The 17,016-nt window shown below is 42.8% G+C and overlaps 1 protein-coding gene across 3 annotated transcripts in view; it reads right to left on the bottom strand.

The window, feature by feature from the left end:
* Positions 1 to 3,530: 3,530 nt before the first annotated feature.
* The window catches only part of SEPTIN11 (septin 11), a 119,287-nt gene continuing 105,801 nt past the window's right edge, over positions 3,531 to 17,016 (bottom strand). For 2 of the 3 annotated variants that reach the window (XM_040324089.1, XM_040324077.1), the window contains exon 10: positions 11,562 to 16,300. In XM_040324089.1, the coding sequence (XP_040180023.1) occupies positions 16,285 to 16,300 (16 nt within the window). In that variant the 3' untranslated portion in view covers positions 11,562 to 16,284. Of the gene's footprint in view, positions 3,927 to 11,561; positions 16,301 to 17,016 lie in introns of those variants that run through there. The other variant, XR_005743574.1, reaches the window with a different exon arrangement.

Raw genomic sequence — 17,016 nt, forward strand, 5'->3', positions numbered from 1 at the left:
GCTAGTTATACTTAGGTGCTGCAGCTGTCCCCTGCTGTCTCTGCACTGAGAACCGAGCCACTGAACACCGCCAATGGCTCGGTTCTCACTCCTCCCCGAGCAGAGCGATGCTGACTATCAGTCAGCATCGCTCCTGATCGGTCTGATCCTCCACGCTCATTGGAGCGATGAGCTGTGGATGGGGAGGGAGTGGCAGTCTCAGCAGCTCACTGAGACGCTGAGACTTCCATCAATCAAGGCAGCTGGTGGATCCAGACTTGGGAAGTCAGGATGACACGCTACCTCGACTGATGGCAGTGACGTCAGCGGAGAGCGGACTTCAGACTGCTCTCCCCTGAAAACGGGTCACAGGAGTGCAAAACGAATTGCACTCCTGTTACCCATAGAAGAAGCCCAGCCTAAAAAGCTCAGACTGGACTTCTTTAAGGGTGAATTCACACACAATAGAGAGGTCTCAGGTAAACAGCAGCGGTTTCCCTTCCAGCAGCTGCTGTTCTGGCTGTGGTAGGGGGTGTGTGTTGTGTGATTCAGTGCATCACGCAGCTCCCTTTTCTTTTTTTCTCACTGAACTTTATTTGAAGTGTACAATAGTACATTTCATTCATATCACAGTACAGCAGCATGATGCTCTGCGTGGCTGAACAGTGCCTTGCAGTTCTGTACTGTCAACTGCGAAAAAAATGCAGCATATTTGCATTTTATTGCAGCATGCTTTATTGAAGTGTGAATGTAACGTGTGCTCTTGCCATGACAGGCGTTTTTTACAATGCAGTAAAACACCTGTCACTGCACTGTGTGTGAATTCACCATAATTGTAAATGGTTTTATGCACCTAGCTGTGGGAAGGGGAGGAGTGCGTACCTGATTTTGACAGGTACCCGCTCCCACTTCTGCTCCAACCACCTAGGCGCTCGGAGAGGAAGTTCTCCTCGCCTCCTCCCTCCCTACAGTCTTTTGGGACACGTCACAGGTCCCAGAAGACTGCGGAACCATTCACATTGGGCAGCATGGCTCACGCAGTAGGCAACTGGCCGTGAATCCGCAAGCTGTCACAGCCAGGTGCCCACAGTTAAGATGCTGGTGCTGGGGACAGAAGACAGGAGGTGAAAACAGCTGGGGAGAGCACAGAACTAGATCGTGGGACAGGTGACGGGCTGTTTATTAATAGTTAGCAGCTACAGTTTTCATAGCTGCTAACTTCATTTTTACACAGGAGATGGATTTAGGTGATTTGGTAACCGGTTGTGGGCCACAAAGAACTATGGGATTTTACAGCCCCTCCAAACTGCAAATGTAAACAAGCACTTACTGTCCTGAGCCGCCTATAAGGCTGCTTTCACACTAATGTGCTGCTGTTTACGCACACTTTGGGTGCAGCGCAGTGCACCTGCGGCTTTATATGTGCTTTGCCTAAGACCTCTATTCTATATCTTGCAGGTGTTGTGCACTTTCTGAAAGAGTACCAAAACTCCTGCCCTAGGAATTTTAGTGTGCTTTCAGAAAGCACACCAAACTCACAGGATATGATAGAAGTTTTTGGCTCAGTGCAGGTAACCCAGAGGTACAACAAGGTTATATGTACAGTAGGGCTGTCTGAAGACAGCTATGTGGGTGAAACAGAAGACTTATACCGGAGAGGTCACCAAACCAGAATATCAAAACTAAAAAAGACAGGCTGAAAGTTAGACATATTTGGCTGCTTAAGCCCTCTTTGGGATTGATATGAGAGGGGGGATGGTGTGGTTTCTTCCCCAGACCCTGCTACCAGGTGTAAGCCCTTCTGTTGGACACTACCGATTTAGGCTGGGTTCACACTACTACACTACTTTCATCCTACTTTGCTCTGCTACATTGGTCCTACATTGGTCCTACTTTCATGAACAGGATACTACTTTGGTCCGACTTCAATGACATTCAATGGGCCTGAAGTAGGATCAATGTAGGACCAAAAGTAGTACAGGGAGCATTTTCAAAGTCGGACCGACTTGTGTAGGACACTACAAGACACTCTCAGGGAAACATTGAACACAGAGCAAAGTAGGATGAAAGTAGTGTAGTAGTGTGAACCCAGCCTTAGCCCTTAGAAACTTGGTTGAAATTTGGGTGTTTCTAACATCGACTTACTATCAAATTGTGCAGACTGGCCCACCTCTTTTTTCCCTGCTAACTGTCCCTTTGTTATGCCTCCCCGCAGCCTGAGACAATCTGATTTGTCATTCTGAAACTATTTGTTTTTAACCAAGAGACCTTTTATTGGATAACTGTCATAAGTGAATATGATAATCTGAAGAAGTGGTGTATAACGGCAAAACGTGTAATTGTATCAGCACACAACAGTAATTTATTACATGATATATGTCTACTAGCGTACCAAGAATTGCATGTTTTTAATGTCACTTCAACTCATTACGCTTCTAATAGGTTTTATATGAATATTTGGTGCATCTATTTGAGGATATGAAAATACCAGCAGGCCAGCCTTGAATGCACTAGCACTCCTTTGATTTTTTCAGTAACAGGTGGATCAGTTTTAAAGCAGGCTCATAACCATTGCAGAACTGATATATACCTTGACCTTTAATCCTTCACTTTCTGATCTACAGGCATTGCCAGCTGTAGTCTTCTTGCTGTCCCAGGCAGAGTGCATTCGGTATCACTCTGCCTGGGACAGGAGATGGCGCTGTAGTGGAAGCATTAGCTTATGTGGCTCTGCTTCCTCCGAAGCTGCTTGCTTTCTCTACTGCAGGCTCCATCCACAACACTGATGCTCTGGGACAGCAACTGGGCTTTCCGACCTGCCATCCCAAAGCAGGAGCAGGCCACTGGTTGGGCACCCATGAGCTAAACTGACATAGACACAGGCACTCCAGCTATTAGGATGTCAGGGTCAGTTGCTAACTTCCAAATTGTTAACTCTAATGCTGGGTACAGACGAGCAAACATGTACGATGAAACCGGTCCGTCGGACCGTTTTCACCGTACATGTCTGCCCGGGGATTTCTGTATGGTGGCTGTACTCACCATCATACAGAAATCCGCGCGTAAACAATACGCGGGGCGTGTCCACGCCGTCGCCGCGACGTGGGCGGCCCTGCCAGTTCAATGCTTCCACGCATGCGTTGAAGTCATTCGACGCATGCGAGGGATGGCGGACGCTTGGACATGTACGGTAGGTCTGTACAGACGACCGAACATGTCCGAGCGGGCAGGATTTCAGCGGGCTGTTTTAAAACAAGTCCAGAAATATTTGCCCGCTGGAAAAAGGCCCAGCGGGCAAATGTTTGCTGGAATCCTGCCCGCTCGGGCCTACACACGACCGAACATGTCTGCTGACATGTTCGGTCGTGTGTACGGCCCATTACAAAGCCTTAAAACAAACTCATAAAACAGTCACATCTATAGTTTTTTTAAAAGCTTCATCATTGCAGTCTGTATATGGATTATGATTTATATAAGAGTACGTATAAATCCACGCCTACTAATTTATTTAGTTCTGCTGAACACCATCCTTTCACAGGAACTCTATTCCGTTTTTTTTTTGTGGTTTGAGAATCAGGACTTACCATACAATTTGAAAACAGGTAGTATGAAGCAAAGGGTACCATTCTACTGGTAAATAACAGGATGTTACCCAAAACCAAGTCTGTCAAATAACTGAGCCCTTTGGCATCAGCTGTATATTTTGCAAATTGATTTGGCTACATGGTACTTATACTTCTGTAAGGATATATTTAAGTAGTGCTTACACAGACACACAGTATACATCAACATGTAACCCACAGAAGGAAGAAGTAAGGAAGAACAATAGCAGAGTGAATGAGGCAAATCATCCAAGAGATGGCCAAGACTGCTTCTCTTCTGGCACCTTAACGTCCAAATTAGGAGAGGTGGAGGATTGTCAACAGGTTGCTTATATAAAGAAGAGGCTACAGAAAAAAAGAAAAAGAGGAATATTCAAGCAGTAGGATAATGGTTTTAACATAGGGCCATATATCCCCAGCTGCTTACTGATCCTGATTCCAGAACCGTGGCCTACTCCAGAGTTGCTCCCCATTTTTCTGAATAAGGCTGTAAACTTATGCCGCGTACACACGGTCGTTTTTTGTCTTGTAAAAAAACGTTGTTTTTTCTCATGAAAAAAACCCGAAGTTTTTCAAACTTCATTTTAAAAAACGACGTTGTCTACACACCATAGTTTTTTCAAAATGCTCTAGCAAAGTGCGGTTACGTTCAGCACGTACAGCGGCACTCTGTTCCATTCAAGCTCGCGTCATAACTTGCTTGAGCATGCGCGGGTTTAAAAACGTAGTTTTAGCCCAAAACGATCATTTTTTATGACACAAAAAACAACGTTTTGAAAAACGACATAAAAAATTGAAGCATGTTCGAATTTTTTTTTTGTCGTTTTTCAGATGACAAAACAACGTTTTCCCCACACACGGTCATTTTAAATGACTTTTTAAAAATGGGCCAGATTCACAGAGCAGATATGACGTTGTATCTCCTGATACGCCGTCGTATCTGTTGTTCTATCTATGCGACTGATTCATAGAATCAGTTACGCATAGATAGCCATAAGATCCGACAGGTGTAATTGTTTTACACTGTCGGATCTTAAGATGCAATACCGCGGCCGCCGCTGGGGGGAGTTTGCGTCGTAAACCAGCGTTGGGTATGCAAATTAGGAGTTACGGCGATTCCCGACGGTTTTTCGCGTTCGCTACGTCGCCGCTAGTCTAGTATCCCGTCGCAAAGTTAGTCGTCATTTTTGGTGCCTTAACTTTACACAGCAATCGTATTGCTGTATAAAGTATGGCCATTGTTCCCGCGTCGAAATTTAAAAAATAACGTCGTTTGCGTAAGCCGTCCGGGAATACGAAATTACGATACGCGCGTCACCGTTTGAAAAAATGACGTCACTTCGCGCAAAGCACGGCGGGAGTTCGGAAACGGAGCATGCGCGGTAGGTCCGGCGCGGGAGCGCGCCTAATTTAAATGGCACACGCCCATTTGAATTGGCCCGCCTTGCTTGGTGAATCAGGCACTTGCGATGAAAAATTGCGGCGGTGTAACGTATCTACGATACGTTACGCCGCCGCTCATCTACGTGAATCTGGCCCTCTGATTCAAGTCAATGGGTACCCAGTACACATGCATGACAACTAGAAACACCGTAGGAGGCTGCAGCTCTGGAACAAAGGTAAGTAAACATCTGCAGGGGAGAGGGGACTAGTGTAATTTAGGGGTGCTGGAATTAGCACAACTGCACATTTAAGGAAAAAAGATTCAGTAAACCATCACAAATTCAAAATATTGAAATGCTTGAGGCAGCTTTCACCATTACGATACTGATAAAAAACCTTTTGCTGACCATAGTTTTAATACTGTAATATTTTCTAATATACTACTACGATGAGGCCCCATCTTGTGCTTGATTTAAAGGAAACCTGTATGCATAATTACATATGTAGACTGCTGACTGAAAATGTTACTGGACTGGTTATCAGTCAATCCACATAATTCTCACAGGATGTTTCCTTTACCATCCTCAAGAAGCCCCCAAACCAGAAAAAATGAATAGTCTACAGCAGTGGTTCTCAACCTGGGGGTCGGGACCCCCTCGGGGGTCAAATGATGATTTGCCAGGGGTCACCAGATCCTGGGCTGTTCCTGAAGACCGCACCACTCTCCCAGCCTTCTTGCGTCTGCTCAGCAGGGCTGTCTCTGGAGCCAGTGGCCACCCAACTGAAGCACATGGCCGCCCACTCAGCCTCTTCGCAGCCACCCATTCAGTTCACAGCATGGCTGGGGGGCAGAGACTGGAGGTCCGCGGATTGGTGAGGATTGTGAGGTGGGACGGGCTGGAGGAGACCCCATCTCCTGATTTCAGCATAGGTGTCACTGCTACGAGACACCACAAAGTCAGAGACACATTGGGTAACACTACCTGTGATTATAGTTGCCATTAAAAGTCCCCACTACAGTTCTCAGATCGGCAGATGACCTTAATCCAGAACACCTAAGTTGGCTGATCAGAACTCCCCCCAGCATTGCCACTCATCCCATTCCCCCTCCACCAAGGAGTAAGAGAGGGAATTAAAATAGAGAATACATGGAAGGGAGAGGAAAAGAGGGGGAGGAAGAAAGAAATAGGGAGAGAAAGAATAAGAGAAAAAACAAGAAAGGCGGCTAGAGAGAGCGATGGGGGAAAAACAAGAAATTAGGATAGCGAGAGATAAAAGGGAAAAAGAGGAGAACAAAGAGAAAGAGTGATATATCCTAAAATGTACCATATGAGGTTTTAATACTGTATGATTGGAGGGGACTCAGGGAGCGCTAAATTTCCGTGGGTTAGGGGCGCAAATTACTTGTCTTGCCTTGGGTGCTGACAAGCCACGCTACGAAAATAATTTTACTGTTGGGGGTCCCCACAACTAAAAGGTTGAGAACCACTGGTCTACAGCTATTCGTTAAAAGGATAAGGCACCTAAAGTAAAACTACTCTCTGCATATGCCAGTGATAGGCTTCTTGAAGTTCAAGTCAGGGGTGTGCAGGAGGAGATGAGAATGTTGCTAGTGAACTGAGTAAGCATTGTTTATCTGAGAAAGGAATTGTCTGAGGATACACCTTGCTTATATAATGTAATCATATATATACACACACACACACTATATTGTCAAAAGTATTGTGCCTTTACACACATAAACTAATGTTAATGGCATCCCAGTCTTAGGCCGTAGGGTTCAATATTGAGTTGGCCCACCTTTTGCAGCTATAAACAGCTTCAACTTTTCTGGGAAGGATGTCCACAAGGAGTGTGTCTTTGGACATGTTTGACCATTCATCCAGAAGCGCATTTGTGAGGTTAGGCACTCATGTTGGACGAGAAGGCCTGGCTCGCAGTCTCCACTCTAAATCCCTAAGGTGTTCTACCGGGTTGAGGTCAGGACTCTGTGCAGGCCAGTCAGTTCCTACACCCCAAACTCGCTCATCCATGTCTTTATGGACCTTGCTTTGTGCAGTGGTCCAAATCATTTGGTGGAGGGGGGATTACGGTGTGGGGTTGTTTTTCAGGGGTTGGGCTTGGCATCTTAGTTCCAGTTAAGGGAACTCTTAAGGCGTCAGCATACCAAGACATTTTGGACAAATTCATGCTCCCAACTTTGTGGGTACAGTTTAAGGATGGACCCTTCCTGTTCCAGCATGACTGCCATTTTAGAATGGACGATTGAACCTTCAGCCCTGTTTGGAACTTCACATTTAGGTGGTTGCCCCTATTCCTCCAATGCCTGGACTCGGACACCCTTGCCATATTAATTAATTTGGTTGATGTTTTTTAGTGTCGCCCTGCCTTTCTGCCTTAAAAGAGGGTTTCCGCATCTCGCTTATGTTTGCCCAGGTTCTCCCCGTAGGCCCTACCCACTCAGATGAAAGCTCCTTGTGGAATTATGCCATAGACCTGACCTATAGGCGTCTCCGGTGTCGGACCTATTGATATTTTTCCAGCACATTGTTTGATAACGCATGATTTTTCCCTGAAATGGAGAACAGGGACGCACTGGACCAGTGCTGTGAACCCAGCCTGTTCCTTTTTCTTTTGTTTTTATAGGATGCACTAGCACCGCCTGGCCCACACCTGGTCTGCCAGATCTGCCTGATCACTTCTTTTATCTCGTATGGCTTCACTTAAGGTACTAACTTAAAATTAAAGTGGTCTCTGCTCTCCACACAAAACGTAACAAGTTACAGTGCCTTGAAAAAAGTATTCATACCCCTTGAAATTTTTCACATTTTGTCATGTTGCAACCAAAAACGTAATGTATTTTATTGGGATTTTATGTGATATACCAATACAAAGTGGCACATATTTGTGAAGTGGACAAAAAATAAATGGTTTAGCAGAAAAGAAAAAAAAACACACAACTCAGCAGTGATTAAATACCACCAGCGCGACCAGCGATCGGTGATGTGGGGTGTCAGTCTGACACCCTGCATGTCGGATCTCGGTTTTATTTTTAATGGCTCATTTTAAACAATACTAGGGCTGCAAATAACGATTATTTTCATAATCGATTAGATCGCTGAGTATCGCTTCGATTAATTGGATAATGACCTTAAAAAAAGTGTGATGTACAATTTATTTACGATGTAAAGTTTAAAAAAATAGGGAATTTATTCTTAAATATCTCTATGCAGTGGTAAATATAAATAACCAACTATATGGTTAGGTAGCAAAATCTCTAATCCACTCTGAGATTAATAGACAGAAGAGCAGAGGCGCTGTTAGATTTACAAAAGATCTGGGGCTAGAGCCCATAGCAGCACAGTAAAGAAAGTCATACGCTTGGGCGGGCAAATACGTGTGTGTGTGTGTATATATATATATATATATATATATATATATATATAAACATATATTACATTAGGGTCCCCAAAGCCACCCTCATTACGTCGGGGTCACCAGAGAGCTTGTCACGTCACCTGCCACCAGATGAGGATTGTGTATACAGAGAAGCTGGGTATACAGAAGATAGGCTGGGTAGTACAGATTCCCCCCCCCCCCCCCCCCCATGGTCTGCGCTCACCAGCTCAGGAGAGATTTGTGTGAGAAAGTTAATTCCGGCTCTATGGTATGGGCGGAGGAGACTCACTCACACACTGATCTCTGGCTGTCAGTGAGAGTGCCGCGGCTGTGCGAAAGCAATGCGTCCGTCAGGCAGCCTGCGACTCTCTCACAGTAGGGCGAGCCCTGAAATTGGGGTTATGATTTAGGTCTCCAGCCTCAATAGCCACCCCTTAATGATGCCACTGCAGAAGAGATATACTGTATATACTATTAGAGGTTGGATCTGGTAAATATCAGACTGTGAAACAGTGAAAGTAATAATATATATTACTTATATCATATATATATATATATATATATATAAATAAATATACCCAGAAGTAGGATATATGGGCATTCTTAACTAGGAGTCAGACATTAAGCTATATGAAGAGTGGAAGGTAGAGAGAATTTATTTATATTAAAGTAGTACTAAAACCTAAAACTTTTTTTCCATGGATATGAGAATTTTAAATATAATGCACAATGCTGGTAAAAGTTTACTTTAAATGTTAGTGTAATGCCTTATATTACCTCCCATCAATCATCCTCCACCTTCTCTGGGTTCAGAAGCTGATCTTCCCTGCACAGAGTCTTTAAAGTGTTTTTTTTTTTTTTTAAAGCAACAAACATGTTATACTTACCTGCTCTGTGTAATTGTTTTGCACAGAGCAGCCCTGATTCTCCTCTTCTAGGGTGCCCCACTGATGCTTCTGGCACCCCAATAGCAAGCTGTAAACTATAGTATAAAGTGCCCCTATAGCAAGGTATAAAAAAAAAAAAATTCTGCCTTTAGAGCCACTCACATCCTGCCCAGGACTACATGTCCCATGAGGCATTGCTCCTGACATATTTAGAAGTTCTCAGGCACTCATTGACATGTATGGACGGTGTACTAAGCTGTATTTGTGCTGCACTGTGTCTTCTGACATGTATTGATGGTGTACTGAGCTGTATGTGTGCTGCACTCCATTTCCAAATATGTAAACAAATGATGCATTCTGTATGCTGGCCAAATTATCGGCTGGCTGATTAACCACTCCCATACCGCGTCATTGTGAAATGACGGCGGCAGGAACCCCTCGCCGATCCGGGTGGACGTACTATGACGTCCTGTATTCCCGGCGATCTAGGGCGCGCACGCCCATGACACCGCTTGTGACCCGGCGCGGGTGCCCGCGATTGTCGGTAATCACGGCAGGAGTGTGGATCTGTGTGTGTAAACACACAGATCCACCTCCTGTCAGCGGTGAGGAGACCAATGTGTGTTCCCAGTACAGAGGAACACACATCGGTCTCCTCCCCTTCAGAGTCCCCTCCCTTCTACAGTTAGAACACACCTTAGGGAACATATTAACCCCTTCCCTGCCAGTCACATTTACACAGTAATCAATGCATATTTATAGCATTAATCGCTGTATAAATGTGAATGGTCCCAAAAACGTGTCAAAAGTGTCCGATGTGTTCGCCGCAATGTCACGGTCACAGTAAAAAAACGCAAATCGCCGCCAATACTAGTAAAACAATTAATAAAATAAAAATGGCATAAATCTATCACCTATTTTGTAGACGCTATAACTTTTGCGCAAAACCAATCAATATACGATTATTGCGATTTTTTTTACCAAAAATATGTAGAAGAATACGTATCGGCCTAAACTGAGGAAAACAAATGTTTTTTTTAAAAAAAAATTGTGATATTTATTAAATAAAAAAGTAAAAAAGATTGTGTTTTTTTTTAAATTGTCGCTCTTCTTTTGTTTATAGCGCAAAAAATAAAAACCGCAGAGATGATCAAATACCACCAAACGAAAGCTCTATTTGTGGGCGGGAAAAAACAAAGGGCCATATTCCCGTAGTTTTTGGGCGGGCGTCGCGTAAGCCATTTACACTACGCCACCCCAACCTACAGGAGCAAGTGCTGTATTCCCCAAACACTTGCTCCGTAGTTTGGGGCGGCCTGGTGTAAATGGCCCGGCGTATGGCAGCGTAAATCCAAGGGGGCGGCATGTATTTAAATTAAGCGCGCCCCCGATTCTAACGAACTGCGCATGCGCCGGGCTTAAAATAGCCCAGTGCGCATGCTCCAGTTCTCGGTGTAAAACGTCAATGACGCCGACGTGTGCGTCATTGACGTAAAGTCGTATTCGCGGCTGACTTAGTAAAACGACGTACCCGACGGGAAAACACGACGCGGACCCGACGCCATACTTAACATGGCCTACGTGGGACTGGCGTAAGGTTACCCCTCATATAGCAGGGGTAACCTTACGCCTACGCAAACGACGTTAGCGACGGTTACGCAATGCGATTTCGTACGTGAATCGGTGTATCAGGCTCATTTGCATAAACAAATGAGACCTAAGTGTCTTACACTAGTCTGATCCTAGCCTAAATCTGGCGTATATTGTTTTGTGAATACAAAACAATGATACGCCGGCGGGAATTTCGAATTACGCCGGTGTATCAGTAGATACACCGGCGTAACTTGCTTAAGAATCTGGCCCAAAGATTTAGTTTGGGTACAGTGTTGCATGAGTCAATTTAGGCTAGAGAGAAGTTGACTGTTGTACCATCAATAGTATTACTTTTTTTTTGCTAATTTTGGGAAGGCAGTTTTTTGGGAAGGCAGTTGCACACAGAAACAAATATATAATACATATATACACACACACACAAGCAAATGTTTGACACACAAAGTACAATGTACAGTGCATTAGAAGATGTTAAATGTAGATTTGCCAATGAAGTTCTGGAAAACAAAGTTCTTTAAAGATTTCCTCAAGCTGTAAACATTGAACAGAGCTGCAATTGGCATTATCTGCGGAATGTGGAAAGGCAGAAGTATCCATTGGTAACCCTCACAGTCCGCTTCATACAGTTGTCTCTTAAAAACCTATTACCAATGTGTGACTGAACAAATGAGTTTGAACAAAAAAAAGACACACACATGAAATTGGGATAAAAGTATATTTTTTGTTGAGTGCTGGCAACAAAACATGTCCTCTGTCTAGCATACAAAATTGTATTCAAAATAACTTGTATAGTTTTATATTTCAAAGACAAAATGTTTAAAAATTCAAACACATAACAAGTGCCTACTATATGCATCAATTTCAATAATACTGCATTAACACTGGATGCAAGGTAAAAAAGGGAAAAAACAAGACAAGACATCCGTTTTATATCTTTAACAACACTGGTATTCAAATTCCTAAAGCTACAATTTAAGGCAAATGGTATATATTTATATAAAAAAATGTAAGTATAACATTACATTATTCCTAATGCTGTTCACAGCTTTATGTTCAAAGAGAAAAAAAAAGACCATATTAAAAAGTGACAGTGAGTGTTATGCTGCATCCTCAAGCTTTCCGGATGGCATACAACTTGTTTATCCAAATGCACTGCAAATGAACAGGACATGATGGACTTGATAAAGCTGGACAATGAGAAAATGTAAGGACCCATGAATTACTGGAAGAAGCAAGGAAAAGCAAAGCAATAGAACACAGAGCTGAAGGGTACACACAGGCAAGACAAGACTACAATAAGTAAAGAATGTTTGTACTGACCCTGCACTAACATATAAGATATCTAACCTGAAAGGCTTATTTAAATAATATGAAGAGGCAATAGATGTCAATAAGCAGGTTGATCATGTACTGTATAAAACCGCTGCAATTCATGCTCAGTGTAAAATATACTGTGTGGAATTAATCTATATACAGAGGCAGGCCAGCTATGTCACAGCACTTAATACATATTTTAAGTAGAATTAAATTCTTTAGAATTTTACAGTGCCTCCACATGAAAAATGTTGATGCTTGCTGCAAATTCATGCACCCGCTTTGTCCTGCTGAGGCGCGAGCACTGGGCCAAAGTATCCAAATAGACACTACATCCCCAGTGCAGCCGAGAACTCTCCCTGCCGCTGCAGCTGTTACGAAGACAGCGCAGCAGCCTTAGGTTCCCCACCAGGTCTGCTCCCCTTGTGATTGACAGCAGGCAATGGGCAGATTTCATAGCTCAGAGACTGTCTGCTATTGGCTATGGAATCCGCCCACTACCTGCTGTCAATCACAAGATGAAAGCAGACCTTATGGGAAACTAGTCCTTCAGCTTCTCCATCAGACCCTGCCCACTGCCAGTATCACTGGTTGCTAGAAGCCTCTCAGCTGTGAAGCCAACAGCATCCTTAACAACCAGTGATAGGTGTGTGTGTGTGTGTGTGTGTGTGTGTGTGTGTGTCTGGGTAGCCGCAGCCCTGATGCACAGGGCAGAGAGACGGGCATGTTGCCTGTCTCTGGATACAAATGTAGAACTGGACTTAAACCCCCCCCCCCCATCTTTCTGCAGGCTTATATCTTTAACATCACAGGTCCAAAAAGACTGCGGGGCCAGTCACAAAGCTTGGCCCACGCATGTGCAGTCGTAAACCGGCTGTGAAGCAGCAAGGCTTCACTGCCATTTTCCTTTAGTTACGATGCTGGCCCCTGGAGCCCATTGAAGAATCGGCTCGGGTGAGGACTTTGGGGGAGACTGGAGCTCTTCTTTAATTACCCTCTTGGCCCCCATAAACTCATAGCCTTCCAGGATCTGTGCCAGATCCATTGAAGATAAAGCTTCAACTCTGCATAAAATAGCAGGTAAAGTAAACAAAGTTTGCGACATAAGCCCAATAAAGTAGTGGTCTGGCTGGAGGAAGTGCCACTGAGAAGGACTTACCAGCACACTCTCTGCAAGTCCCATCTACCCTGCAATCATTGTTATAATACAGTTCCTGGCAGGAATGATGTGGCTATGCAGGCACAGCCACAAACCGCTATGCTTAATTTATACCCCAAATATACTTTTAACATGAAAGATGGTATAAAATGTGAACTGTGCCAATAAACTAAATAATAAAACTCCTCCCCCCCCAACGGCTGCTTCAACATTCCCCTACAAAATTCAGCTCTATATGCAGTATTCACAGTGTGACTATTCTGCAAGAAGCTATGGCACGTTTAAAACCTTAGAGATAAGAAAAGAAAATGATAAAGTCTGTCATGCATACAGGCGTCTCCTTTTATCCCCTTCAACTAGATTTATTTTTCAATCAATCTTTCTAAAGAATCTTATGGTTTTATACTACTCACAAGTTTTTATTAAGTTACTTGCATGTACTATTTAAGTATTAAAAATACACATCAGCTTATTCTTTGTTATGTCAGCCCATATTTACAGCACTCAGCAATTGTACCTGAGAACTCATTAGACCATACTACGGAAATACTTACGTGCTGGAAGGGAAAGCGCATCCAAACAGATAGCGGGGAAGCCATTTTACTCCGTGCACAGCCAAGGACTACTGTGGAAAAAAATAGAGACAGAAAGAACGACATACAGGTGCAGGGCTAATGTGCTAAACATGGCCCAGGGATAGGTAATGAAATTAAGGCTTGAAAGATTCACTGCATAAATTGCATGAATTGTATACTTGGCTTTTTTTCTCCACATAAAAATATGTCTAATTATATCTAAAAAAAAAAAAAAATTGTAAAAACCGTGCAAGAGTTTAAAAATCGATATACACAGCTATAACCAAACTAGCAACAGTTGGCTAAAGGCAACTAACCTATCAATTTTATGTAGGTGGTTTCCAATCAGGTGGGTTTCCAGCTGTGCTACCAGAATGACTGGATACTCACACTTCTATCCAGCCCTTAAGGATCAGGGTTTAACCACAGAGAAATCAGACAGAAATTCTGTGGGCTGAAGAAATCATACAATGCTACACATCAGGAACTGATGAATGCAGCTGAAATTTAGCTCACAAAATGGCTGCCTGCACTAAGAGTAGGCAACAATTCACATTAAGGCTGACATTCCTGAGATAAGCCATGGTTTATTTGACAATATCCATTACTACAATGTGAAACATGGCAGAAAAAAAAAAAGCCCACTAATGGTAATTGTAAAATGTTATTTAAATGTGAAATACAGACACAGCAAAAGCAGCACACAAAAAGACAACCAAAGCATGATATTTCGAGCACTTATGAATGAATGACCAAACGTAACGAATGGTTAGGAAACTGGTTTAGGATCAGATTTCTGGCCCTGCACCTATAGAGTATCCTATAGTCTCTAGTGTTCCTGGTCAGTTATGTTTGCATAGTGGTCTTTTTCATTCCTAATGCTACCCAGAGCCATGTTTAGTTAGTGAGAAATAAAATTAAACACTGCCCCCATGATGGTAATATCAAGTATCAAAGATGCATATTGGATGCATTCAAGCACGCTTGGCTTACAAGCGATGGGATCAGCTGCAGGCAGAGTGGGATGTGCATTTCTGGAGGAGGTGGGGAAAGGGGAGTGATCCAGGTGAGCTTGTGAACAAGAAAAGAGACAGGCTACCTAGCTATGAGCAGAAAGAATCAGGTCAAACATCATCAGAAGAGAAAGAAATCCAGAAGTCAATAGGTAAACATGGGTCGCCACTTCTTGGAATGTATCAGAAAGGGTAAGGAGCTGTCCAGAAAAAATTGCATAGAAAGAATATAAGACACAGTTTAGTCATTTATCTTACCATGTATGCCAGTACAACATCTGATTGGGATGGCAATTTGGACAGTTTACTCTTAAACTTGAAAAGAACAGCAATGGAGAGAGGTCAAGGAGCTCCTTCACACACATACATACACACATCCTGCCCTCTGAAGTAAAATGTACAGAAGTAAGGAATACTTCAAAGTTACATTTATTGGGGCTTTGTAACACTTTTAGAAAACAGGAAGGTTCTTGTTGCTTTGTTAGCCAGTTGCCTTGCCTAACCATAGTGCACCATGAGGGAAATTTAGGCCCAGGACATAGAAAATAAAGCAAAAGCATGAAGCTGCTGCAGTAAGCCAAGACCTACAATGCTGCAATAGCACCCTCTCTATAAAAAATAGAATACAGGCTTATTGACATGAACGTGGGATTGGTCTTTCTTTGCGGTTATATGCTTAGTTAGCAGCACCTTTAAAAATCACAAATATGTTTCAGTTTTGTTTTGTCAGTACAACCTTAACCAGGGTGAAATGTTTTATAATTACGGTGATGTCAGATTTCAGCAAATTAGATGTGCAAAGCCGAGTGGAACAATTCACACTGGTGTTTGAGGGGAATTAGAGATGGTTTTCTAAGACAGTTTTAGCCATACGAGCAAACTATTTACAAATTAAATCAGAAATCGTCACAATATGTAAGTACATAGTGAAAAAAAAAATCAAGGCTGATTTTGTTCAATGTTCAACTGAATTTTATAAGTGGTAGTCACGCTTAGACTGCTCATTAGTCAGCTGACTAAAAGCGGCCATTGTCTGATGTCCGAAGAGCAGTCCTGTTGAGGGGTCCATTCTAAATACATGCAGGTAAAATCTTCAAGGATTAGATGGGTTTAAGCCAGCAGGAGCAAAAGAGTGACTGGCAAAAAGGCACACTTTTTTGCCATTCGGAGCAGACCAGGCTTGGCAACATTCACTTCCAGGCAAAACAAAACAGAGTCCAAATGCACGCAGTCTTTCCCACGTGCAGCCAAACATGGTGTGTTTAGTGAGTAATTAGTGATCTGTGTCGAGGAACACAAATGGCAGGGACACATTACTGCAAAAAGCAGGTGAATGGCAGGGCATCCTGGGCTTGGCACACTTTATGTGAAGCTTGCGCTGTAAGTTAAAAGAAAATAAAAACAAAACACACACAAAGGGGGAGACATACAAAAAACACTCACATTAGAAATGGAAAACTGGAAATTAAAGAAAAAATATAAAACAAAAAAAACAACAAAAATGCACCATTCATCTTTGGAGAAGATGGTCCTACCTTGATCATATTCGCATTGCACAAAATACACACAAATAAATATCATCAAACCAAGAAAATTTATGGTTTATGTGCCAAGCTCCTACATTTATTGATATATATTTTTTACTACACATCAGTGGCTAGCTGCCAAAACATTAAAATAAGCTTTATTGTATAACTGGAAGAACATTTTGCACAAAAATTGCTAGCTGTCACTGAAAGCCAGGGGAACAATAGCAAAGTGTCACAGAAATACAGCACAGTAGGGAAAAAAATGAAGTCTTAGAAAGCAAAGTAAGAAGAGATGGGGGGTAAAATGAAAAAGAAGAGAAACAAGAAAAGACTGAGGAAAAAAAGGGGGAAGGAAAAAAGTGGCGTAAAAAAGAGAAGAAAGCTTTTCATATAGAGTAATCTATGTGAGAGCTTGACACATATACCAAATGGATGGACTTCCAAAACGCAGGTGTAGAAAAGAAATTCTGTTAGTACAGCATGAAAATAATTGCTTAAAACGTAAACAATTGCAGTTATTACAGTAATATAGTGAGGCTTCATATACAGTAATAAATATGTTGCT

Source organism: Rana temporaria, chromosome 1 (genome assembly GCF_905171775.1).
Source record: "Rana temporaria chromosome 1, aRanTem1.1, whole genome shotgun sequence".
In the NCBI taxonomy this organism is placed as follows: Eukaryota; Metazoa; Chordata; class Amphibia; order Anura; family Ranidae; genus Rana; species Rana temporaria.